We start from the raw sequence: 25,840 nt of genomic DNA, 5'->3' as shown, positions 1-25,840 counted from the left end.
CATTCAGAGGTGGTTTGCCATAGCCTCCCTCTATGTGGACTGAGCGAGTTCTGAGAGAACTAAACTGGCCCAAGGTCACACTGCAGGCTTCATGTGGAGGAGTGGGGAACTGAACCAATTCTCCAGATTAGAGTCTGCTTCACTTCACCACTACTCCACACTGCCTCTCTTGGCATTAAGATGGAATCTTAGAAACGTTTGCTGGAGGAAGCTGTTTCTTCCCAACTTCCCCTTCATTAACAGCCCCCTATGATCTGCCCCCCCCCCCCAGCATTGCCAGGGGTTAGGGGACCCTAGCAGACAAAACAGCCATGCAGCTGTCTCCAGTGAGGACAGGAATCAAGTAAGATCTTTCTTTTGTCAGTGGAATGTCGCTAGAACCCAGTCCAATGTTTGTGGCTGCCAGAGATGTGCAGCTAACAACAGAAGTTCAATAAGCAGCTTAAAAATAAACAAATAATACAAACTACCAGATTAGATCAGAAGTGTAAGGCCCGAATGCACATACGGTGTGGACTGACCAGCCTGCACAGTTTGTGAGCCACCCAAACTGAATCCAGCCTGAGAAAGACTTCTGAGGAGCTCAGAAGCTGGCGCCTTCACATTTTGCTTGATTCGAGGAAAGATATTACACTGCTACTGTTTTTGGACAGCGCCAGTGGAGTCTCGCCGCCCAGCGTCTGACCCTTAGCACCCTGACCTTCCTTCCCCCTTCCCGTCCAGACCCCCTTCTCTGCCGCTTCCCAGAGGGAGGAGAATCCCAGCTAGCCGAGCCTTGTGATTGGGCAGGGAAGTTGAGCCCAGCTGGAGATAAAAAGGTGCCTGTGAACATCTTGCCGGCAGCCATCAGCATGAGCAGCCTGGCCTTGTACCGGGGCATTTACACGGAGGAGCGCTTCCAGCAGGCCTACGGGGGCCCAGAAGAGCCGGAGAGCAGCCTGCGAGAGGTGCTGAGAGGCAGGCTGGCCCGTTGCTGCCACTGCTCCAGGGCCTCTGCTTTGCACTTCCTCCGAGGCAGGCTTCCCATTGCAAGCTGGTTGCCCAGGTACCAGCTCAAGAAATGGCTTCTGGGGGATGTGCTTGCAGGACTAACTGTGGGCATTGTGCACATTCCACAAGGTGAGTTTGGGGCGTATGGGTGCAGAGACTTTGCAGGGTCAGTCGGTATCCGGAAAGACACATCTTAAAGCAATGTCTAGGAAAGCAAATCCTTTGCTGCAAAAACCATTTCTTGGAAAATTAACAGAGGGGTGATTCTTCCCCATCTGGAAAGACCTGCCCCTTCTGGGCATCAGCAAAAAAATGGCGATAGTGGGAAATTTGGGGAGAGGGGACGTGTCACTCTTAGGCATCATCCTCCTTCCTTGTATGTCCCTGTAAATGCAATTGCTCGATCAGGTTTTCCCAGATCTTTGTTGTGATCCCTGTCTGCTCACACTGGACTTCTGCTTCCCACCTGCAAGAAGTTCAGAGATTTCCAGTTGCTCCCCCGCCTTCTATTCCCTGCCTTCCTCCCCAACCACTCACCCCAGGCTCTGATACAAGCCTAGATTTCCTTGGGGCTGAAAAGTCCCCATTTGACTCCATGCCCTTCCTGTGGATTTAATCTCAGTCCCCCTTTTTGTGTACGTCTTAAGTTTTTGATCTCTGCCTCCCCGCAACTTTATCTGACCTTGTCCATGCCTTCCAGTATCCTCTATCCACCTTCCCCTTAAACCCCAATATCTGTTCCTCCAAATGGTGCCAACCCACCCACCCACCCCTCCCGGATTCACATACTTTTCCAGTCCTTGAAGAATTTGTCGCTTCCTCTTTTTTTGCTTGTTTCCTACTGTGAACGCTGACTTTCTTAAGGAGCTGCTCTCTGTCTGCTATCTCCCTGGTTCTTTTGCTACAGTACTTATGAAGAGGTGCAGGGGGAAAAAAATCCAACAATTACTGGATGCTTTCCCGTGATCTCTCCCTCCCTTAAGGTGGAGCCTTTCTGCCTCCATCAGCAGCTGAGCCTTAGCTGGGTTTAATGGAGCATGCATCAGTAGTTTCCTTGTCAGGGCTGCCACCTCCGACTTTGACAGAGGAAAAGAAAGAGGCTTCCAAGAGACTTGCCAAAAAATATTTGAGACACTCATTTCAATAGGTCTCTGTTCTCGAGAACCCATTTTATGTTGAGACGGCATAAAGTCCTGTGCTGTCACACAATTTTTTCCGACTCCAAAAAGAGTAGCGCTCTCCAATCTACAGATTTCAGAACATGCCCGCTGTCACATCCGTCTCAAAGGGTTTCTTACAGGTTGGAAGAACTTCTTCTTCTTCTTTTAGCATTCCCCATGATTGCCCTAGATGCAAAAATGACTAAACAGAGGCAATCGTCCTTTGGTCACAGGATGAGAAAACCGGAATCACTAGAAAAGATAATAATGCTAGGAAAAGTGGAAGGCGGCAGGAAAAAAGACCCAACATGAGAGGGATTGACCCAATCAAGAAAGCCACGGCTTTCAGTCTACTAGACCCGAGCAAGACTGTAAGGAGGAGCAGCAGTGGCGTAGGAGGTTAAGAGCTCGTGTATCTAATCTGGAGGAACCGGGTTTGATTCCCAGCTCTGCCACCTGAGCTGTGGAAGCTTATCTGGGGAATTCAGATTAGCCTGTACACTCCCACACACGCCAGCTGGGTGACCTTGGGCTAGTCACAGCTTCTCAGAGCTCTCTCAGCCCCACCTACCTCACAGGGTGTTTGTTGTGAGGGGGGAAGGGCAAGGAGATTGTAAGCCCCTTTGAGTCTCCTACAGGAGAGAAAGGGGGGATATAAATCCAAACTCTTCTTCTTCTTCTAAATGATGTGATGTTTTGGGGGACGTTGATTCATAGGGTGGCCATGAGTTGGAAGCGGCTTGGTGATAATAGCACAGTCCTCAGAGCCTGAAGCTGCATCCACATAACAAATATTCTCCATTTTCCTTGTCATTGCTACTGTGAACACAGAGTTATTCACACTAGCAACTCCGTACCAGAGTTTTGTGCACATCAGCCTTTTTTTCCCCTTGCATTTTCTCCCCACTATGGCACTGAAGGGGATGGAAGGCAGTATTCTGTAGCTCAGTCTCATCAGATCTTGGAAGCTAAGCAGGGTTAGACCTTGGAAGGGAAACCTGAAGGAATACCCTGCAGAGACAGGCAATGGCAAACCACCTCTAAGAACATAAGAACAAGCCAGCTGGATCAGACCAGAGTCCATCTAGTCCAGCTCTCTGCTACTCGCAGTGGCCCACCAGGTGCCTTTGGGAGCTCACATGCAGGAGGTGAAAGCAATGGCCTTCTGCGGCTGTTGCTCCCAAGCACCTGGTCTGTTAAGTTATTTGCAATCTCAGATCAAAGAGGATCAAGATTGGTAGCCATAAATCGACTTCTCCTCCATAAATCTGTCCAAGTCCCTTTTAAAGCTATCCAGGTTAGTGGCCATCACCACCTCCTGTGGCAGCAGATTCCAAACACCAATCACACGTTGCGTGAAGAAGTGTTTCCTTTTATTAGTCCTCATTCTTCCCCCCAGCATTTTCAATGAATGCCCCCTGGTTCTAGTATTGTGTGTGAGAGAGAGAAATTTCTCTCTGTCAACATTTTCTACCCCATGCATAATTTTATAGACTTCAATCATATCCCCCCTCAGCCGCCTCCTCTCCAAACTAAAGAGTCCCAAACGCTGCAGCCTCTCCTCATAGGGAAGGTGCTCCAGTCCCTCAATCATCCTCGTTGCCCTTCTCTGCACTTTTTCTAACTCCTCAATATCCTTTTTGAGATGCGGCGACCAGAACTGGACACAGTACTCCAAGTGCGGTCGCACCACTGCTTTATATAAGGGCATGACAATCTTTGCAGTTTTATTCTCAATTCCTTTCCTAATTATCCCCAGCATAGAGTTTGCCTTTGCCTCTGCTTCTCACTTGCCTTGAAATCCCCTTTCCGGGGTCACAATAAGTCAGCTGTGACTTAACAACGCTTTACACACACTTGTGCTACTGGGGGGGGGCTTTCTTTGGGCTTGAAAAAAATCAGTAATCAGAGTTGCGCTGCATTATAGTGATGTACGGCCACGATCCACTACGATGTTTTGAATTCCTAGCTTTCTTTGTTTTGAAAGAGCAAGTCTCTAGCCTTGTCGGGTGTGGAGATATAACCGGGAATGTTCGCCAGCTGCCCTTCCCTTTATATCTCTGCTCAGATTCATATCTCATGTCGTTTCCCCACTTACCGTCTGCTGCGCGCTATTCTACCAAAGTAGTGCTGCACTCCCCACTACAGGGGCGGTGACAACGCAGCCGCCCCAACGCTGCCGCTCTCCCGCCCCCTCAGTGCGCGTCATTCCTGGCGCTCCTCAAAACGGTGCCTTTTGATGACCCCGTGCAGAGCGCAGGGTTGTGGGGAAGCCCAGGAGCGCGCCAGAAATGACGCGCGCTGAGAGTAGCGCGCAGCAAAGGGTGGTCATGGCAAGTGGGGAAACGACCTCAGTGATGGTGCTGTCATTATTGAAGCCTGGGTCTGATTTGGGGCAGCAGTGGCACTGGCAGCTCTGTAGAGGCTTCTTGACTCAGCCACCAGCTGAGGACAACAACCCGCTGGAAATAGTCCTGATAATATGGTTTTCCATTTTTATTCTGAAAGCCAGAGTGGCGTAGTGGTTAAGAGCAGGTGCGCTCTAATCTGGAGAGCCGGGTTGGATTCCCCACTCTGCCATTTGAGCTGTGGAGGCTTATCTGGTGAACTAGATTACCTTGTGCACTCCAACACATGCCAGCTGGGTGACTTTGGGCTGGTCACAGTTCTTTGGAGCTCTCTCAGCCCCACCCACCTCACAGGGTGTTTGTTCTGGGCAGGAGGAAGGGAAGGGAGATTGTAAGCCCCTTTGAGTCTCCTTACAGGACAGAAAGGGGGGATAGAAATTCTCCTCCTCCTCCTCCATTATTCTGAATTGCTCTTGTTCCTTCTTTTCCAGTAATGTATATAATGAGTGGGAGCCAGTATGGTCTAGTGGTAAGGCGTTGGACCAGGGGCGTAACGAGGAAGCCCTGGGCAAACTGTAGCCCTGGGCAAAACCTGAGTTGGATGCCCCCCCCCCCCCATGGGCGGCCACTCCATCATCTCCAGATGATACCCTGAAATTTTGGTGCCGATACATCCAAAAATGCACCCCCTGCAGGAACATCCTAGAAATTTGCCCAAGAATCTTTGTTCTGCATTGAGTTTTCTGCATTGCAGTCAATGGGGGTTGCAGGCTGTGGGGGCACATTTCTGAAGGCACAGTCTCAAAACTTTCAGGGTCTCATCAGGAGACTGCCCTAATGATACCCCCCAAGTTTGGTGCAGTTTGATTCAGGGGGGCCAAAATTATGGACCCTCGAAACTGTAGCCCCCTTCTCCTATTAGCTCCCATTGGAAACAATGGGGGATAGGGGCACCCCTTTTGGGAGTCCATAACTTTGGACTCCCTGAACCAAACCTCACCAAATTTGGGGGGGGGGGGGTAGCATAAGGAGAGTCTCCTAAAAACCTAAAAACTGCGCCCCCTGCAGGCCAAAAATGGAAAACCACTAAAATACCCAAAAACGAACCCAGCATTTTGATGCCCCCCACAAGGTGATGCCCTGGGCAGCTGCCCACCTTGCCCAATGGGCATTACGCCAGTGCGTTGGACTGGTATCTGGGAAACCCAGGCTCAAATCCTCACTCTGCCATGGAAACTTGCTGGGTGATCTTGGGCCAGTCAAACGTCCTCAGTCCTGGGAAGTATTTGAATGGGTGATCTTCAAGGAATACTAGAATAGTAGGTGACACAAAGGCCAGCAACGGCAAAGTCTCTTGCCTTGCACACCTTAAGAAGAAGAAGAAAAGCTGTGACTAGCCCAAGGTCACCCAGCTGGCGTGTGTGGGAGTGCACAGGCTAATCGGAATTCCCCAGATAAGCTTCCACAGCTCAGGCGGCAGAGCTGGGAATCAAACCCGGTTCCTCCAGATTAGAATGCACCTGCTCTTAACCACTACGCCAGGATAAGTCAGCTGTGACTTGACAACAAAATAAATAAATAATGCGCAGCCACGTGGGTGGGGCACATCGTTTCTTTCCATGACAGTTCCGTTGGTTCGTAGCCGGGCAGCGGGGTCGAGGTCAGCTTGTGTTTTTCAGGTCAGAATTCCTATTCTTAAATCATGGGAAGCCCATCCAGTCTCTTACGTGGCTTTTCCTGCGGTTGCTTCCCACAGGAATGGCATTTGCTCTGCTCGCCTCCGTGGACCCAGTCTATGGACTCTACACTTCATTTTTCCCGGCTCTCCTTTACATGCTGTTTGGCACAGGGCGTCATGTGTCCACAGGTGAGTGAATCACAGGACTCTGTGAGGAGGCAGCCTGGTGTAACAGTCGTTAAGAACCAGGGGGCATTCATTGAAAATGCTGGGGGGAAGAATTAGGACTAATGCTGAAAATGCATTGAAAATGCTGGGGGGAAGAATTAGGACTAATAAAAGGAAACACTACTTCACGCAACGTGTGATTGGTGTTTGGAATATGCTGCCACAGGAGGTGGTGATGGCCACTAACCTGGATAGCTTTAAAGGGGGCTTGGACAGATTTATGGAGGAGAAGTCGATTTATGGCTACCAATCTTGATCCTCCTTGATCTGAGATTGCAAATGCCTTAACAGACCAGGTGCTCGGGAGCAACAGCCATTGCTTTCACCTCCTGCATGTGAGCTCCCAAAGGCACCTGGTGGGCCACTGCGAGTAGCAGAGAGCTGGACTAGATGGACTCTGGTCTGATCCAGCTGGCTTGTTCTTATGTTCTTATGTTCTTATGTAATGTTCTCATGCTGATCCACACTCATCATTCTGAACCTGGAACCAATACAAATCAGTAAAGCTCACCTATGGGGCCAGGTTCCGAGCCCCTCCTCTTGCCGCTGATACATTAGTCCAGTAGGTCGAGGCTGCATTGATGAAACTCCGGTTGAGTGGCTCACTTACAGAGGAGGGGTAAGGATGAAATTTCCCCCCTGAGGCATGAGGTCAGTTTCAAGTGGGAGGGGGAAAGAAGGCAAAATATGGATCCAGAGCTGCATTTGCCAAGCAGATGGCAGTTCTACAGGACGGAGGAAGGGACATGCGGGTGCCCCAGTAAGGGAGGGACAAGATGGATGGGTTCTTGCAAGTCTTGTGGGTTCTTGCTTGGGTTGCACTAATCTCAGTATTCCGATATAGCAGCAGGGGCACAGTCGTTAAGAACAGGTGTACTCTAATCTGGAGGAACCAGGTTTGATTCCCCGCTCTGTCGCCTGAGCTGTGGAGGCTTATCTGGGGAATTCAGATTATTCATTCATTTAGCCTTTATTTGGCATAAACAGTATAAAAAGTATAAAATCACATCTAAATCGCATCAAAATACAAACTTGCAACATATAACAACTTAAGTTGATTCATACATACTGTTGCTTGTGGGATATTTCCAGCAGAAAGTTCGCAGCCATTTCACAGAATGTAGCATCAGAATTATTTAATAAGAACAATAGTCTGTTTAGTTCATCCAGCTCGCTAGGTATCATAGAAAGCAACCTGCAAGGAGACTCAAGGTGGCTTACAAGCTCTTTTCCCTTCCTCTCCCTACAACAGATACCTTGTGAGGTAGGTGGGGCTGAGAGAGTTCTGAAGAACTGGGACTAGCCCAAGGTCACTCAGCAGGAATGTAGCAGTGCGGAAACACATCTGGTTCACCAGATAAGCCTCCACCACTCAGGTGGCGGAGAGGGGAATCAAACTCGGTTCCCCTGCTCTTAACCACTACACGACACTACCCCACTGCACCAGAGATGCCCGGGATTGAGCCTGGGATCCTCTGCATGCTAAGCAGATACTTTTAGCATTGAGCCATGACTCCACCCCTCTTGTCTCTTTCTAACTCACAGGCACATTTGCTGTGGTCAGTCTAATGACAGGCTCTGTGGTGGAGCGTTTGGTTCCGGTGCCTCTGCAGTCCAATGACACAGATCCTGCTGAAGCAGCTTTGCTTGAGGGGCAGCGCATCGGGGTCGCTGCTGCCATGGCCTTCCTTACAGGGCTCCTCATGGTGAGTCAAGTAGCCCTACCAGAACTTGATGGGGTTCCTGGGAGCACAGGCAAATGAAGCAGAGAGGTCTTCCCTAAAAGACTCCAATAAGCGGCTTGGCCGAGAAGCTCGAAATAATGGTATGTTTGTGATATCTTGGGAAGCATTTGGCCAGTGGTGGGATCCAAAATTTTTAGTAACAGGTTCCCATGGTGGTGGGATTCAAACAGTGGCGTAGCGCCAATGGGGCTGGGCGGGGCCTGATGGGAGCGTGGCCGGGCATTCCAGGGCGGGACATTAATAATTTCTCTGTTACTGTAAAAAACTCTTACTGTAAAAAAAAAGTTCCTAATTTCCAACTGGTATCTTTCTGTCCATAATTTAAACTCATTATAGCAAGTCCTATCGTCTATTTCCAACAGAAACAACTAAAGAGTCCCCTGGACCCAACAGTAGTTAAAGGGTCCCTCCTCTTACTAGCCACAAGCTCCGGGCTACGAGAAAGAAGAAGAGAGGGGGAGGCGAGGGTGTGGAGACGGAAAAGTGGACCCAATGAGTCACCCCCTCTCGGCACACACAAATAATTAGTAACCCACTCTCGGGAACTGGTGAGAACCTGCTGGATCCCACCTCTGCATTTGGCTGAGAAGAAAACAAATCTGAACAGTGGCCAAGTAGATGCCACTCTCGAAGCTTACATGCAGGATAGGAAGCACTTCCTGTTGACTGCCTTTAGCATCTGGTATTTAGAAATACATATATTTTCTGTTCATGGAGGTTCCATTTATCTGGCATGGCTAATAGTCACTGACAAAGCGATCCTCCGTGAATTTTGTCTTACCAGTTCCTGAAAGCCATTGGCACCTCCCCCCACCCCCCCACCCCCAAATCATTACAATGTAAGGACTAGAAACCTGAAAGTTGAGCTTTCAGGAAGCAAAATTCTGCACCCAATATAATTTTCTGTGGCTTTTCTTGGGGAATTTTGCAAGAAACACCCAGCCGTAGTTCTGGGAACATCCATGCTTCGTGCCCCTAAAGCTGACTTTTAGCTTTTCATCCCCAGATAGCGATGTTCACTTTTCATCTGGGCTTCCTGTCTACCTATCTCTCGGAGCCCGTGGTCAAGGCCTTTACCAGCGGTGCCGCTTTGCATGTAGTGATATCTCAGCTCCAGAGTTTACTGGGATTGCCCCTCACGCGTCCTGATGGCTGGTTCACCATCTTCAAGGTATGTTATCATATGAAGCAGGATGCAGAACTGGGGGCGTCCTGGGGCACTGCTTCTCAATCTTGACAATGCATTCAGCTGCACTTGGCAGTATATGTAGCCATGTGGCCATGGTTTCCCTCTGTCTTTCTGTGGGGGCAACCACCATCATCTAAGGGTGCTTTTAGCAAACAGTGTTGAGAGTCAGAGGATTAACTTCCTTTTGCCTAGTTCATTGCTCCTTGCAAGCCTCAGTAAGCCTAGCTGCTCCCTCCTTCCCAAAGTTGCAACAGGGGCGTATCTGCCAGAGGGACATGGGGAGGTCAATTGACCCCGGGTGCCACCCACTAGATCACGTGTTGGGGCACGTAAAATCGCCCCCAGACCTAAGGTGACCAGATGGTCACCTTTGTGAACTGGGACGGGGGGTAGGCGGCCGGGGTCGGAGAATTTTGTCACAGGGCTGAAACGTAGCAAGCCCCAGAGGAAGGCCGTAAGCTTCTGACGTAGCGGGAGAAGCTGCCCAGACTGCCTTGCGCCCCAGAAGGCAGTGCTGCAGCCTCCCAAAAATCTGGACAATTTAAATTACCCGCGGGACGCGGGACAAATTGTTTGAAGGCGGGACTGTCCCGCCAAAAGCGTGAGACGATCTGGTCAGCCTGCCCAGACCCCTCCCATGGAGAGGCACCCCTGGCTGGGAGCCTGCTGCAGGCTCGCTTGGCGCCCCTTGGCCTAGCCCCTCCAGGCTGCCCAGGACCACTGCCGCCCTCCTCCGCCGGCTGAAGGAGCGTCTGGGCTAGGAGCCTTTCGCAGGCCCACCAGGCCTGGCCCCATTAAGCATCCCCAGACTGCTGCTGCCCTGCTCTGCTGGCTGAAGTAAGTGAGGCATGGGGGGGGCGCTGGAGGGGGCACGAGGGGGTTGTTTTGGGCACCATTTATTGCCGGTACACCTCTCCTCAGACCCTTTGATAGAAGGCCTGACTGCTGCTTGTTATCATATGTTACTGTCTGTGTATTATGCCTAGACACTGGTGTCTGTGGTGGAAGCCTTTTCCTTAACCAACATAGCTGAATTGTTGATCTCAGGCCTCTGCCTGGCTGTGTTGGTGCCCATCAAGGAGATCAACAGCCGCTACCGTAACCGGATGTGGGTCCCCATTCCAGGAGAGATCATCATGGTATGTGCGGCATCTTAGCCCTGTTCTATCTTTTGGCACCAGGTTTCCTGGGCAGAGAATATGCACATTTTACACTAAGAAACGTTGCAAATCCTGTCAATTTCCTTTGCCGACTTTTGCTTCCAAGATGGAAGCTGTCAAAGAATTCATATATCTGCACTATTAAGAATGTCAGGAAGTAAGCAGGAAGGGCAGAAGAATGTTGGATATAACAGATGGGGAAATAATTGTAGTCATGTTGAATGGGATAGAGACCCATCTCCGATTAACCCATCTCTGAAACTTAATAGAATGAGTCTCATGGTTGGAATGTAATAATTGAAGGATATAGCTTGAGTCACTACATCACTCTGACAGTCAGCTGATATGTCCAGCAGAAAAAACAATACTTTTTTCTTTTGTTCATAGCCATAAAAACTTGTGTTTTTTTAAAATGAAAGATGTGGTTTTGCTTTGGTTGCAAAGAGTAATTAGATTTTTGCTACAAACTTTTCTTGAACAAGAACTGATAATTGAAATATGATTCAATATCAAATAGATCGTAGCCCTAAAAAAGTTCATTCCTACGTTGATTGTCCACACTGGACAGCGTGGCACTGCGATTGCAATTTAAGTTCCTTTTTTAATGTATCACCACAAATGTGGTCTAGAAACAAGTTGGGAAGACAACAGGCGAAACTCTGGAATGTGGTAAGTTGCCTATGACATCTGGATTCTGTGTTGAAACTGAGAGAAAAATGATATCCGTTCCAGACTTAACAGCCAGTGTGGAAACAACCGATGAGGGCTACGTACCATACTTTAGAAGAAGAAGAGTTTGGATTTATACCCCACCTTTCTCTCCTGTAAGGAGACTCAAGGTAGCTTACAAGCGCCTTTCCCTTCCTCTCCTCACAAAAGACACCAGGTGAGGTAGGTGGGGCTGAGAGAGTTCCGAAGAACTGTGACTAGCCCAAGGTCACCCAACAGGAATGTAGGAGTGCGTAAACGTATCTGGTTCACCAGATAAACCTCTGCCACTCAGGTGGAGGAGCGCGGAATCAAACCCAGCTCTCCAGATTAGAATCCACAACCGCTACACCACGCTGGCTCCCTTTAGGGCACGTTTAAACTGTGTGCCATCTGGGTAAATATTACAGCAGGTGTTTTAAAGTGCTGGTAAGAGAGGGTGGTATTAAAATGGATGTGGCATATGCTTCTGCAGGCTAATCCTCTGGTATTTCTCATTCCTGGCAGGTACTATTGGCCACTGGCGTTTGTTTTGCCTCATCCCTCAACACCCATTACAACGTACAGATTGTTGGACACCTCCCAGCAGGGTAAGGGTCCCTCCTGTCTCTCTCTTTTCCCCCTCCCCATTCTCCATGCTGGTTGAGGGAGAGTCACAGCTGTCATTTTGGCCTGGCGAAGGAAGTTCAGCTTCCTGGCTTGACTTCTAATGCCTGAACCCCGGTGTTGAGATAACAGTGAGGCCAACCTAGTCTGGTGGAGGAGGGGTGGGGCAAGATCGGTAGGGAGGTTGGGAACGGTTTGTGTCACGGACCCACAGTGATTCCCGTTCCCCCCATTCTTTTGTGCAGGTTCCCACAACCCCAGCTCCCAGACCTGCATCTGCTGCCCCAAATGCTGGGTGACACGGTGGCCCTCACTTTCGTGGCCTACGCCATCTCAGTGTCTCTGGCCATGATCTACGCTGAGAAGCACCACTATACCATTGATCCCAACCAGGTGTGTGCCTCAGCCTGGAAAGCTAGGGTTGCTTCAGGGTGGGGTGGTAGAACCTGGGCATTTTCAGCTGCGGATTCTGCCCCCTTTCTTTGTTAGGTCCATTCCCACCACTCCCTGCGCTCAGAGAGTCTCAACTTCTCGTCATCTTCCCTGTAACCACACTTCCAATGGAAATATAATCTGGAGGCATAATCTGACCACCCAGGCAGGATTGTCAGTGGTCTCTGACTTCTAGGGCTGCTGGATCCTACTAACTTTTTGGATCAAGCTCACCAGATTCACTGTTTCAGCTAGGTAGGTGCGTTGGTGTGTAGTGGAAGAGCAAGGTTTGAAACCAGCTGCAACTAAAAGAACACGTTTTCCAGAGCTTAAGCTTTCGAGGTTCAAAGGTCTGGCCAAGGAAACTTTGAATCTCAAAAACTTATAATCTCAGAAATCACATTGGTCTTTCGTTGCTATTGGACTCAAATTTTGCTCAGATTCACTGTGATTCGTATCCTACTGTGTTTTCCCCAAAATAAGACAGGGTCTTATATTAATTTTTGCTCCAAAAGATGCATTAGGGCTTATTTTCAGGGGATGTCTTGGTTTTTTCCCCCATGATTTTGCACCCCTTACGTGACCAGATCAGTTGCGCCGGGGAATCTGTAACTAGGGCTTATTTTTGGAATAGGGCTTGTATTTCAATAGGGCTTGTATTGGAATAGGGCTTGTATTTCATCCTCCAGAAATCCCGAAAAATCATCCTAGGTCTTATTTTCAGGGTAGATCTTATTTTCAGGGAAACAGGGTAGGTGGCTTTTGTCTAACATTCTTGCTGATGAAAAGGTGTCTCTCTTCCACCTTTTGCCTGTGTAAAAGCTCATGGGACCCCCCTCCCAGTGGTCACTAAAGAGACAGGGAAAGGGGAACACAAGAACGACACGTCAGCGAGGATTCTGTGGACCAAGAGTTGAATGCTGGGGTGTATTGGTTAGTAAAACAAATCTCAGTGGCACCTTAAAGACTAACAACATTGATTTCAATATGAGCATTTGAAAGGTACCACTGGACTTTGGTTTTATTTTGGTATGACAGACTAGCACGGCAGTCCTTTATTTTGCAATCCTGTATTGGTTAGCCCAAGCTAGATAAATGGGTCAGGGTTAGGATGACGCCATTACTGCCCTGTTCATATTATTTTTGTCCTCTGCAAATGGTATCTCTCAATAGCGAATGAGAGTATATTACTCCAGTCTTTTCTGTAACCATGGTTGTCACTGCATTCTTTTAGCCATATTTGGGATATTATAAGGCAGTGGCGAAGCTACAGGGGGACAAGGGGGTGCGCCATGCACCAGGCGTATGCCTGGGGTGGAAAATAGCCCCCAAACCCCTCCCCCTGCCCCCCGCGGCGCCCCCTCGACAGTGCTTCCCCCACCCCCCTTCCCACACTTACCTTAGTTCCTTTCCTTTTCCTAGAACTTTTTCAGGCTGAAAAAAGGCCTGTTCACAGTACAGGCTAAAAACAGCCTGAGGAACTACAGTCCCCAGGAGACCTTGGGGTTCACAAGTGTGGGCGGGGGGGGGGCGCTGCGGGGGGGGGCAGGGCACCGCGGGGGATGGAAAATATAGACTGCGCACCGGATGCAGTTTGGCCCAGCTACGCCTCTGTTATAAGGTCCAAATAAACATTAGTTTTTTTAGTGAGTCGGGTCTGGGTTCCCCAGAAACAGCCGGCGGAGTTCTTTTTGCCCCATGGATTAATCAATGCACATACAGCCCTACAAAAGTGCAAATAACATCCTCTGGGTCCATTTGGTTTTGGAAAAATAATGGGGGGGGGCACTTGGATCTGTGGTCCCAATCCTCATCAGATCCTGCAAGACTTGGGGGAATAAGTTCCCACTGTCACTGTGGGGAAAGTGACTTGGGTCAGGAACTCAGGTGGGACTCACTAAAGAACATTACGTCTGATTTGAGCCTAAGTATGACTTGCCTTTGTTTTTGTCATCTCTTAGCAATTTCTTGCACCCCAGAGGAAATCAGGTGTCTCATAGTTTGGGGGTGTTGTCTGAACATTCCCTTTGGTGTAGTTCTCTGAAACATCAAACGTGCCTCTTATTTTTGCACTTTGACCACCACATTTCTACCATTTTAGCTCCAGGGCAAACAAAGTAGCACTGATTTGCCTGCTATAATCCCTCTTTTTCTTATATCTTTCATCCTCAATGCAAGGGAACCCTAGAAACTGGAGTTCTGTGAGGTAGCCCTAGATATCTTTGCCTGTTATAATCCCTCTTTTCCTTATATCTTTCACCCTCAATGCAAGGGAACCAGAGGTGGGATCCAGCAGGTTCTCACAGGTTCCTGAGAGTAGGTTACTAATTATTTGTGTGTGCCGAGAGGGGGTTACTAATTGGTGATTTTGCCACGGGATTTTTGCCTTAATTACGCCCCTCCTCTCAGCAGTAGCGCACAGAACTTGAAGCAGTCTAGCAGGAGGTGCACCGGCGTGCGTGGCAGCCTGCTCCTGCGTGCATTCATTTCCTGCCCAAGGACTGGCGCAGCAGCTGCGTCCTTGCCACAGCCCCGCCCAGGAATGCCCGCCCCCGCCGTGCCCCGCCCAGCCCCATTGGCGCTACGCCACAGTTTGAATCCCACCACCATGGGAACCTGTTACTAACATTTTTGGATCCCACCATTGAAGGGAACCCTAGAAACTGGAGTTCTGTGAGGTAGCCCTAGATATCAGGTCCTTTATCAAGGGAAGTCACAAAGGAAAACAAGGTTAAACACCTGTTGTAGTATAGTTCAAGAGCTCCTCCTCCTTTGTCCCTTCTTACTCTCGTCTTCTGTCAGGAGACTTCCCCCCGATATGGACCTGACTTCCTTGTCTTAATTTTCTTGTCTTCTCCTACAGGAACTCTTGGCCCATGGCCTCTCAAACCTGGTCTCCTCCCTGTTCACCTGCTTCCCCAACTCAGCCACACTGGCTACAACCAACATCTTGGAGACTGCTGGTGGATACACACAGGTATAAACCTTAGCTCCCTGTCTTGGATGTCAGATCCCAGAAGCTAAGAGGGTTGGCCCCAGTTAGTACTTGATTGGGAGGCTATCAAGGAACTCTATGGTTGTTATGTGGAGGCAGGCCATGGCAGCCCCCCTCCGCTCATCTATGGCTTAGAAAAAAATGTACAGTGTCATCATAAGTTGGCTGTCACTTGACAGCATTTTCTACCACCATGGGGGCAGCAGGGACTTACCGTGGCCGCTGTTTGCTGGCAGGGGAGGGGTGGCGTGGCTGCTCCTTCCCTCTCTGCTTTGGACGGGGTGGGGGGGGGGGGTGGGTCCCATCCCAAGGGAATGAGGTCAGTGCGGCCCCACGTAGCTGACTGGCTGGCAGCTGGCGCCGGGCCGCAGAATCCCGGCGTCAGCTGCCCGGGCCGCCCCCTTGCTATATAAGGCGGGGACAGACACAAGCAGGCCCCTCTTTCCCCGCTGTCCGAATTCGTCCCACCCACCACTCCCTTACTGCTGGCAGGGGTTGAGGGGCTTCATTTTAAATGTTCTTCTCGTCACAGCCATCTGGCGATTTGCGCATGCAGGACTGATCTTGCCTGGGGTAAGCTGCTCGCTGACCCCTTTTGGGAACCTCCTTATGAGGTAGGGGTGGAGTAAGCCAGGGGTCTGGCAGCCCAGGCCTCGGCCGAGACCGCTTGCGCCCCCTTTCAGCAAATGGGGGAATCTTCAGAATGCGGCCCACCGCCTGTCTGGAATTCCCCCCTTCATTGCTTCCCTTTAACTCAGGGTTATCGCCTATTTTCCTCAAACAGCCGGGTTTGAGGGAAACGGGCATTGGGGACAGCCTGCTTGGCTGCCCAGCTCTTAGATTAGACCCCCATGCTGTGCCTTACGCTCATCTGTTCTTTCTTGCCAATAAGTTCAAGTGGCTATGGCCAATTTTATTTACCACAATAAAGTGTTTGCGTATTATTTCACCTCAAATGTATTTCGTTCATCACGTTAGCCTATCCCTCCCTCGGGTGGCAAAAGCCTTAAGGTGTACTGGTCTGCCGGTTGCAAGTATCAGGTTACAGTGCCTTCCTTGGTTCTTAGAAACAGTAACAACTTGGGCACTTTTGCACATGCAGAATAATGCACTTCCAATCCACTTTCAATTCATTTCGCAGCTGGGTTTTACTGTGCGAAATAGCAAAATCCACTTGCAAACGGTTGTGAAAGTGCATTATTCTGCACGTGCGAAAGAGCCCAACAAGGGATTTCCCAGGAGGCAGAATTGCTCAAAGCAGAGAGGAGAATTACACAAACAATGAAGTTTGGCCCATGGTCGAGTTTCAGGGTTTCAGTCAAAGAAGAAGAAGAAGAAGAAGAGTTTGGATTTATATTCCCCCTTTCTCTCCTGTAGGAGACTCAAAGGGGCTGACAATCTCCTTGCCCTTCCCCCCTCACAACAAACACCCTGTGAGGTGGGTGGGGCTGAGAGAGCTCCAAGAAGCTGTGACTAGCCCAAGGTCACCCAGCTGGCATGTGTGGGAGTGCCCAGGCTAATCTGAATTCCCCAGATCAGCCTCCACAACTCAAGCGGCAGAGCTGGGAATCAAACCCGGTTCCTCCAGATCAGAGTGCACCTGCTCTTAGCCACTGCTCTTAGCCACTACGCCAGTCCTGCAACCTCTTCTCTGTCAGCTGCCAGATGACGCTGGGCCAGGAGATGAGCACGGCACCACCTAGCTTGCAGCTCCATTCCCAGCCTCTCCCTACGTTCTTCCAAAGGTGCAGGTAATCTTAGAAGGCTGGCACCATTTGCCTGTCTTTCATTGGACAGCTCAGGACTGGGTCATGATGCTGTGCCTACCTCATTGCCTTGCTGGCTGCCTTCTGCGGGCTCCAGCCTAGCTATACAGCACCCCTCTTCCTCTGAGGAATCCCCATCGGCCTCAGGTCCTGTTTGACCCATATCACAGGGATTCAAATGTATACTTTGGCTATGCATTTGCCTTGAAAGAAAGAAACACAGGCAAGAATACAATCAGGAAAAAAAAGCACAGAGTTGGCCAAACCCCAAGAAAAAAACTTGCCCAATGCAAGGAATGAGTGCAAATTAATTATTCGTGATAGAATGTAATATTCCTAGGTTACAGACAATAATCAAAGGTCCATACGATTCTTGCTTAACGTGCCAATATGTAGGCAACCGCCAAATTGCTGGAAATGCAGTAATACTGTCATGTATCCATAGAGTCAATCCAAACGTCTTGTTATATTTCCATTCATTCACATTTACTGGGAAATTAGCTCAAAGTATGGTGAAGCTGAGAACTGTATGGACCTTTGATTATTGTCTGTAACCTAGGAATATTACATTCTATCACGAATAATTAATTTGCCCTCATTCCTTGCATTGGGCAAGTTTTTTTCTTGGGGTTTGGCCAACTCTGCTTTTTTTCCTATGCATTTGCCTTGCCTAGAACACAGTGGCATACCTAGGCAAACTGGAGCCCTGGACAAAACCTGAGAAAGAAAGAAAACAAGCATTGGCAGGAAGGGAGTGGATTTAAAAGGAAAATCTGGGGAAATGCCTGCTGTCAGGGGGTGCCTGCTGTCAGGGGTGCACTACATTAATATATCTCACCAAATTTCAGAGTACCTTTGTGGAGGTACTTCCACTGCAGTGATAATACTCCAGGTTTGATGAAGTTTGGTTCAGGGGGTCCAAAGTTATGGACCCTCAAAGGTGTAGCCCTCATCTCCTATTAGCTCCCCATTGGAAACAATGGGGGGATGGGGGGCATTCTCCCTTGGGGAGTCCATAACTTTGGACTCCCCTAAACCAAACCTCGCTCACCAAACCTGGGTGATATCATCAGGACAGTCTCCCTGAAAAAATCTCTGAAATTTTGGTGCTGGGCATCTGCTATAAACTGCGCCCCCAGCAGGCAAAAAACAGAAAAAACACTTAAAAATATTTAAAAAATCCCACAAACGTAACTTGTGCAGTTTTTGCACCCCCCACTAAGGTGGTTTGCCGAAAGGCAACTGCCCACTTTGCCCAATGGGAGGAGCACGTCTCTGCTAGGAATAGGGTTCAGGACTCTGCGGCTCTCCAGGATGTTCATGGACTACAAATCCTGGCTCTCGAAGACTGCCAGCATGGCCAATTGGCCATGCTGGCAGGGGCTGATGGGATTTGTAGTCCATGAACATCTGGAGAGCCGCAGGTTGCAGACTCCTGGCCTAGAAAATGTTAGTTCATACATTTGTTTCTGCTGCTTAGAACGGTGGATTAAGAGTGCTGACCAGAGCTCAGGAAGGTTTCAATGGGTCTATGGCTGGATGTGAAACTTTAATGAACCCAAGAGCAGCTGCATGTTGGAATTAAGGCAGACTTTTTCCTCTGGCAGGACTTCACCAGAGAAACTTCCTTTCTCTCTGTCCCTGCACCCACAGGATGGTCCAGTGCTGGTCCAGAGAGGAGTTATTTTACTGGATTGTACCGATGCACATGTGGAGGGGGAAATGACTTGGCAAACGTGGGGGTTTGGAAACTGCCCAGAGCAAGCAGAAGTGTGCTGCGTAATCAGCAGCTTCTTCTCCCTCCTGCTTCAGGCTCTTCTTCCTATTGAAAATGTGTTCCCATCAACTCCCAGGAACATTATGGAAGGGGGCGGGTCAGTGTGCTAGAGAAGGGTCTGCAGTGAGAGTGGGGAATGGGTGAAATGTGCCCTGGCCTTATTCTGTGAGTGTTGAGTGTTTACTACAAGCAATAAGGATCCAAGTCCCAATTGTGATTTGCAAGATGGGCTTCCTTGCTGAACCATGTGGACAAGCTGTAAAAAAGGCAAACTCTATGCTGGGGATCATTAGAAAAGGAATTGATAATGAAACTGCAAAGATTGTCATGCCCTTATATAAAGCCATGGTGCGACCGCACTTGGAGTACTGTGTTCAGTTCTGGTTGCCACATCTCAAAAAGGATATTGAAGAGATAGAAAAAGTGCAGAGAAGGGCAACGAGGATGATTGAGGGACTGGAGCACCTTCCCTATGAGGAGAGGCTGCAGCGTTTGGGACTCTTTAGTTTGGAGAGGAGGCGGCTGAGGGGGGATATGATTGAAGTCTATAAAATTATGCATGGGGTAGAAAATGTGGACAGAGAAATTTTTCTCTCTTTCTCACAATACTAGAACCAGGGGGCATTCATTGAAAATGCTGGGGGGAAGAATGAGGACTAATAAAAGGAAACACTTCTTCACGCAACGTGTGATTGGTGTTTGGAATATGCTGCCACAGGAGGTGGTGATATCAGGCCACTAACCTGGATAGCTTTAAAAGGGGCTTGGACAGATTTATGGAGGAGAAGTCGATTTATGGCTACCAATCTTGATCCTCCTTGATCTGAGATTGCGAATGCCTTAACAGACCAGGTGATCGGGAGCAACAGCCGCAGAAGGCCATTGCGTTCACATCCTACATGTGAGCTCCCAAAGGCACCTGGTGGGCCACTGCGAGTAGCAGAGAGCTGGACTAGATGGACTCTGGTCTGATCCAGCTGGCATGTTCTTATGTTCTTCTTATGACAAAACTCAGTGCTTTTAATAGCTGCATAATCAGCCAGCGTAACTTTTTGGTCCTTACAGCTCATGTTTGGGATGTAGTATTTGCTTATTTTGAATTTATGCCCCACCCTACCCTTGCAGGGCTCAGGGCCGGTCACAACAATCAATCAATAACAATCCATAAAACATTTAAAATAGAACCGTACAAAAATTAAAAACAATAGTACGAAATGCCAATAACAATATACACTACAGGATTATTACAAAAGTAGATGGTAGCATAATCCCTTCCAACTCATCCTTCTCCCCTTGCTGCACACCGCACCAGAGACTGAAAGAAGATGACTATAATTTGTTTGATCTGGCTGGCTAGATGGGAAAGGCCTGGTGGAACAGCCAGGTCTTGCAGACCCCGCAGAACTGCAAAAGCTCTCGCAGGGCTCTGACATCCCCTGGAAGTTTGTTCCACCAGGCTGGAGCCCGGCCTGAAAAAGCCCTGGCTCTTGTAGAAGCCAGTCGGATATCCCTTGTGATATGTACACATATATAGTTCATAGTGTTTTAAGCCATATAGACACATATAGGTAGCCTTAAAAGTTAGCCTGCACAAAGAGTGAAGCATGTTATATAAAATCATCTTAGCTAACATCCCTGATGAGGCTTGGAATTGAGTTTGCTGAAGAAATGCGAAAGGGGTGAGTTAAAGGGCATAGAGTAGGGAGGAACCTTATATCTTAGATACAGTGTGGATCATCAGCCTCTCGCCAGCATGGCCAATTGACCATGCTGGCAGGGGCTGATGGGAATTGTAGTCCATAACTGGAGTGCCAAAGGTTCGCCACAACGGGCATAGAGAAATGAAACTCATGGGGCAGCCTGACACAGGTTCTGAGTTGAAAGAAATAGGGGCCTCTTCAGAGATAAGGAGCTAAGCGAAATGTTCACAAAACAGATAGGAATTAGCAGAAAACTTGGTTGCTATAGAAACCTTCTACATGAGGTGTTTTAGACTTAAGTTACATTAGAAATATGGGAAGGAAAGGTGTGATAAGAGATGGGATAAGATGACCAGGTCTGTACGTTTACTTGACTCAAACCAATGAGCAAGAAGACAAGGAGGAATGTTTGTAAGAGGGTATAAATTATGTTACACAAGCAACAGCCCCTTTGAACCGGCTCCCTGTTTGATTTTTACGGAGAGTCTGGGTTCCCTCTTCTGCGCAGAATCGAAACAATAAAACTCTGAACACTGAAGAAGCTTATGGATGGTTATTTGTGAGTAACCGGACAGAGCCTTAGCTCTGAGGACGGGGCCTTGCCCTGTGCCTAACACTTGGTCTGGGGGTCTACAAAAGGTTCCCCTTCAATGAACGGAGGGGCCTTGGAGGGCAATGTGGGGAGATGCGGTCTCGAAGATCTGTGGGTCCAATACTACACAAGGCCTTGAGTATGGCATAGGGGTCTGCAACCTGTGGCTCTCCAGGTGTTAATGAACTACAATTCCCATCAGCCCCTGCCAGCATGGCCAGTTGGCCTTGCTGGCAGGGGCTGATGGGAATTGTAGTTCATGAACATCTGGAGAGCCGCAGGTTGCAGACTATAGCGCCAATCTCATCAGGTCTTGGAAGCTAAGCTGGGACTGGACTTGGAAGGAAGACTTTGCAGAGGCAGGCAATGGCAAACCATCTCTGCTTCTCAGTTGCCTTAACAGCCCCTTGCTAGAGTAGGTGTAACCAAGTCATCTGTGACTGGACAGCATGTACATGGATATCTGATGTCAGGGAAAAGAACGTCCTTAGTTTAGTTCTGCTGTCACATAGTTCCTAAACACACAGTGGTTGCAGAATGGTAACAGCATGGCAAAAGAAAATTTGGGGTGCTGATTGTCATGACTGTATGGCAGGAAGGAAAGTCTGGGGAGGGGCTCCAATTTAGATGTTCTTCTCTTTAAAGTACTTAGAGCCAGTGAGGTGTAGTGGTTAAGAGCAGTTGCACTGTAATCCGGAGAACCGGGTTTGATTCCCCGCTCTTCTCCTTGAGCTGTGGAAGCTTATCTGGTGAACTAGATTAGCTTGTGCACTCCAACACATGCCAACTGGGTGACCTTGGGCTAGTCACAGATCTTCGGAGCTCTCTCAGCCCCACCTCACAGGGTGTTTGTTGTGGCGGGGAGGAAGGGAAAGGAGCTTGTAAGCCCCTTTGAGTCTCCTTACAGGAGAGAAAGGGGTGGGGGGGGATATAAATCCAAACTGTTCTTCTTTTTCTTCTTAGCATAGTGGGGAATTCAGAGTAACTGGTTCAACACAGGACTCCCCACGCACACACTCACCAGTGTTCTTTGCCTCCCTGGGGCCACGGAGTACTAAGTTTGTTTTTCCGTGGCCTTTCTTTCAACTCCAATATAACTTCTCCTCTTTTCCTCTCCTGCAGCTTTCTGGCCTTTTCACCAGTGCTGTGGTCCTGGTTGTGTTGATGTGGATCGGACCACTGTTCTACTACTTGCCCAAGGTGAGCCAGTAAGGGGGATGGGGATAGAAAGGATCCAGAAGGCCATTCATTATCCCCCAGTCCGAGAATAATTGTGCCTGTCAGCGATTTGCAGGAAACTTTAACCAATTTTTGCATCTAATTCTAAGGGCGGCCTCGTGATGCCTTTGAGGGATATTTCTTTCTCTCTTTTTAAAATAAAGGCCTATCCTCTTTGATAGATCTTTGCTAGACCGTTACTGACAATGGATGCTAGGTTTCCATTCAGTCTTATACAGACCCATCTAAGGCCAATGAAATTGGTGGGCTGAGATGCCTCTGGCTCTGCGTAGAATTGTTCTGCCTACGCTGAAAAGCAGACAATGCGCCTTTGACATGCCGGGCCATCCTCAGCAGCAAGGACTGAGCAACTGACTTCAAACTCTTTCATACCAGTCCCCCCAAAATCTGGTCAGTAGATGCTGGACCTTGTTTGGTTATTCCTGAAAACATTCTTACCCTAGTCAGGGGCGTACCACTGAGTGGGACATACGGGGTCAAATGTCCCCGGGCTGCAGCCCCCCGCCCCACCCCTCCTCCTTCCCCCCAGAAAAATCATCTCCCTCACCCCTCCTCCTTCACCCTAGTCCATACACAGACTTCAAGACCTGGTGCAAAAAAAGTTGTTCGGTCGTGGTGGAGAAGGGCGGCCACCAATGGGGGGGGGGGGGCACGGAAAACTCAGATTTTGCACTGGGCTACATTGTCCCTAGATAATGCCTCTGACCCTAGTGCTTAGCTAATTTCTCTCCACTGCACCACAAGGCCTTTCATGTCTTGATGGCGCATTGTGTTGCAGAGTTCTTTCATAAAGTGAAAACTTTGATACACGTTACAAAGTCCTTTCATTTGTTGATGGATGACACAGAACTTTTTAGTAGACATCCGATGGGAGTTTCATGCCTCCAGATGCACTCCAACCCCTTCTAGCTTGTGTGGAGGGAGAAGTTATTTCATTGTTTTTTGGATGCCTCGTCCTATTTGTTTGCACTGTTTTGCATTGGTATGATCTGTTTTAGCCTTGACCTGGGGAGGCCAGGCTAGGCCAATCTCATAAAATCCTGGAAACTAAGCATATGGGAGACAACTGAGGAAATCCAGGGTTGGTACACAGAGAAACTAGCTCTGTTTGTCTCTTGCACTGAAACTCTTATAGGGTTGCCGTATATACAGAGATGGAGCGAGGGGGAAGTGTGCCCAGTGTGTGCGCCCCGCGCCCCTCCAAACCCCAAACGTTCCACACCTTGCCATCCCCTTGGCGCTACGCACCTGCGTACATAGGCTGTGACTTGATGGAACTTTTCACCCCCAATAGGTCTTGAATCTTAGGGAGGCAGGTGGGCTATAAATTAATTAAGTTGTTAATTAAACTAAAGTTCTTCCAGTCTTCTTCCAACCCCATTTTCATGTTTGCAAATCGTGCAAGGAGTTACTGCTGGATCTGTCATGAAAATTACTTGTAGCTACGTGAGATTCTGCAGCAGAGTTGATGGTAACTCTGTGGAACAGTTGAAGGATGTAGAAATGGTTCAGTAAGGAATGCTGAAGCTGCTTCTCCCCAAACGTTATAGTCACAAGCAGAAAATAGCCTGCATGCTTCTGGAAGGCACAAAAGAAGAAGAGAGAAGAGTTTTGGATTTATACCCCACTTTTCTCTCCTAAGGAGTCTCAAGGTGGCTTACCTTTCCCTTCCTCTCCCCACAACAGACACCTTGTGAGGTAGGTGGGGCTGAGAGAGTTCCGAAGAACTGTGACTAGCCCAAGGTCACCCAGCAGGAATGTAGGTGTGCGGAAACACATCTGGTTCACCAGCAGATAAGCCTCTTCCTCTCAGGTGGAGGAGTGGGGAATCAAACCCAGTTCTCCAGATTAGAAACTCGGTTCTCCAGATTAGAAAACTATCTGATACAAAGTCCTTGTGTCATTCACCAAATGTCATTCACCAACAAACATAAAGGCTTTGTAAGGGGAAGCTTCAGCTCCTTTTTGGGGGGAAGTGATTACATTGTCCAACTAGGACTGGGGAGATCTGGGTTCTGATTCTGTTTGCTTACTAAGGTCCTTCGGTGCCCTTGGACTAGGCAGTTTCTCTCAGCCTAACTTCAGTTGTAGAGTTAAGAGGAGGGAAACCAGGGATATCTCCGTGGGCTTCTGGGAGGATGGATGTGATTAAAAAATGCATGAATATTACAGTGGGCCTCTCTTTTCTGTCTAGGCTGTCCTTGCATGTATCAATGTCACCAGCCTTCGTCAGATGTTTTTGCAGTTCCAGGACCTGCCTGAGCTGTGGAGGATCAGTCATGTTGACTTTGTAAGCAGGGAATGGGACAATAACTGTTAGAAATCAAGCCATGTGTGTGTTTCTTCTCTACCCAAAAAGTGCATACATAAATGTCAGTGTTTTACAATTGAAACAGACAAGTAATCTCTGGATGCCCGGGGTTGTCCTGGTGTCCCCCAGAGTTTACCCAGTGCCATCTTGCTTCTTGAATCTTGTGAATAAAATCCAGACAGTCTTGAATGGAAAATATGAAGACTCTCAAAGTACTGAATGAATCCAGACAGTCACTCTTGGCTTGGCCATAGAGGCAGCCTTTCTCACCTCTTTCTGTGATTTTTCAGAGAGCAACTCCTTCCCTTTGCAGTCTAAATCCAGACAATGTCTTTCCCCCAAAGCAAAGGGTAGATCCCAGTTTTTCCCTGCTAACTTGATGCAGAAGGTTTTTCAGAAGAGCCTTTGGGTCTGAAGGGGGCATCTGTTCAGAAGCATTGCCCGCCTTTGTGGGATAATGCTTGGCTTGCAACCTCACAATGTTCTGTAGATTGACCCAAGCACTTCATGAATCGGTTTGGTCACAGTAACTCATGGCAGTCATTTTGTGGGCTGGCTCCAGTACCCCATGGCAGTCATTTTGTAATAGCACACACTGCCTTTTCAAAATTCAAAAAGTGCCCACAGGTTGAATATATTCTTAGATATAATTTACTTTTTTAATTATAGGATTTTAGATTCCATTTATTAGGGTCAAACCTGTTGCAGTAAAAATAACCAAGATGCATGATACGTCTGGCAAAGTATAGTTTTGCCTATAAAAAGCTGATGCCTCTCCAGTTTGTTGGAATTTAAGGTGCCACAGGACTCTTTGATGTTTATGCTGTGGGTGCAGACAGGGGCCACACAGATCAATATCTCCTCTACTGGAAACATGTGGAATTCTAAAAAGGAAAACTCTTTAGCCATTGGGTGAGTGAGACCAGATTTTAAAAACTCTTTATTGTTATGGAGCAATAGAGACTTTCATAAAGCCAAGCTCCATGAGGATCTCACCAGGTGGGATTTTAAAAATTGCCTGTGGCAAAAGGAAGTGGTTGCATGAACCATAGAGTTGGAAGAGGCCCCAAGGACCATCAAGCCCAACTCCCTGAAATGCAGGAACATAACATCAAAAGCACTCCTGACAGATTTTATTAATTTATTTATTATTTTGATTTAATATACCGCCCCATCCCCTAAGGGTTCTGAGCAGTGTGCAATTTAATATCAAAAC

At 48.5% G+C, this 25,840-nt stretch overlaps 1 protein-coding gene across 1 annotated transcript in view; it reads left to right on the top strand.

The window, feature by feature from the left end:
* Positions 1–851: 851 nt before the first annotated feature.
* The window catches only part of LOC125429467 (solute carrier family 26 member 10-like), a 74,847-nt gene continuing 49,858 nt past the window's right edge, over positions 852–25,840 (top strand). Inside the window, exons 1-10 of the mRNA XM_048490596.1 lie at positions 852–1,119; positions 6,255–6,365; positions 7,950–8,110; positions 9,156–9,320; positions 10,325–10,477; positions 11,714–11,796; positions 12,058–12,205; positions 15,108–15,221; positions 22,197–22,274; positions 24,508–24,603. Of these exons, the coding sequence (XP_048346553.1) occupies positions 852–1,119; positions 6,255–6,365; positions 7,950–8,110; positions 9,156–9,320; positions 10,325–10,477; positions 11,714–11,796; positions 12,058–12,205; positions 15,108–15,221; positions 22,197–22,274; positions 24,508–24,603 (1,377 nt within the window). The remainder of the gene's footprint in view (positions 1,120–6,254; positions 6,366–7,949; positions 8,111–9,155; positions 9,321–10,324; positions 10,478–11,713; positions 11,797–12,057; positions 12,206–15,107; positions 15,222–22,196; positions 22,275–24,507; positions 24,604–25,840) is intronic.

This window comes from Sphaerodactylus townsendi, linkage group LG03 (assembly GCF_021028975.2).
Source record: "Sphaerodactylus townsendi isolate TG3544 linkage group LG03, MPM_Stown_v2.3, whole genome shotgun sequence".
NCBI lineage: Eukaryota > Metazoa > Chordata > Lepidosauria > Squamata > Sphaerodactylidae > Sphaerodactylus > Sphaerodactylus townsendi.
The sequence above is the reverse complement of the archived record's forward strand: the minus strand, read 5'-3'. Positions and strand labels throughout refer to the sequence as shown.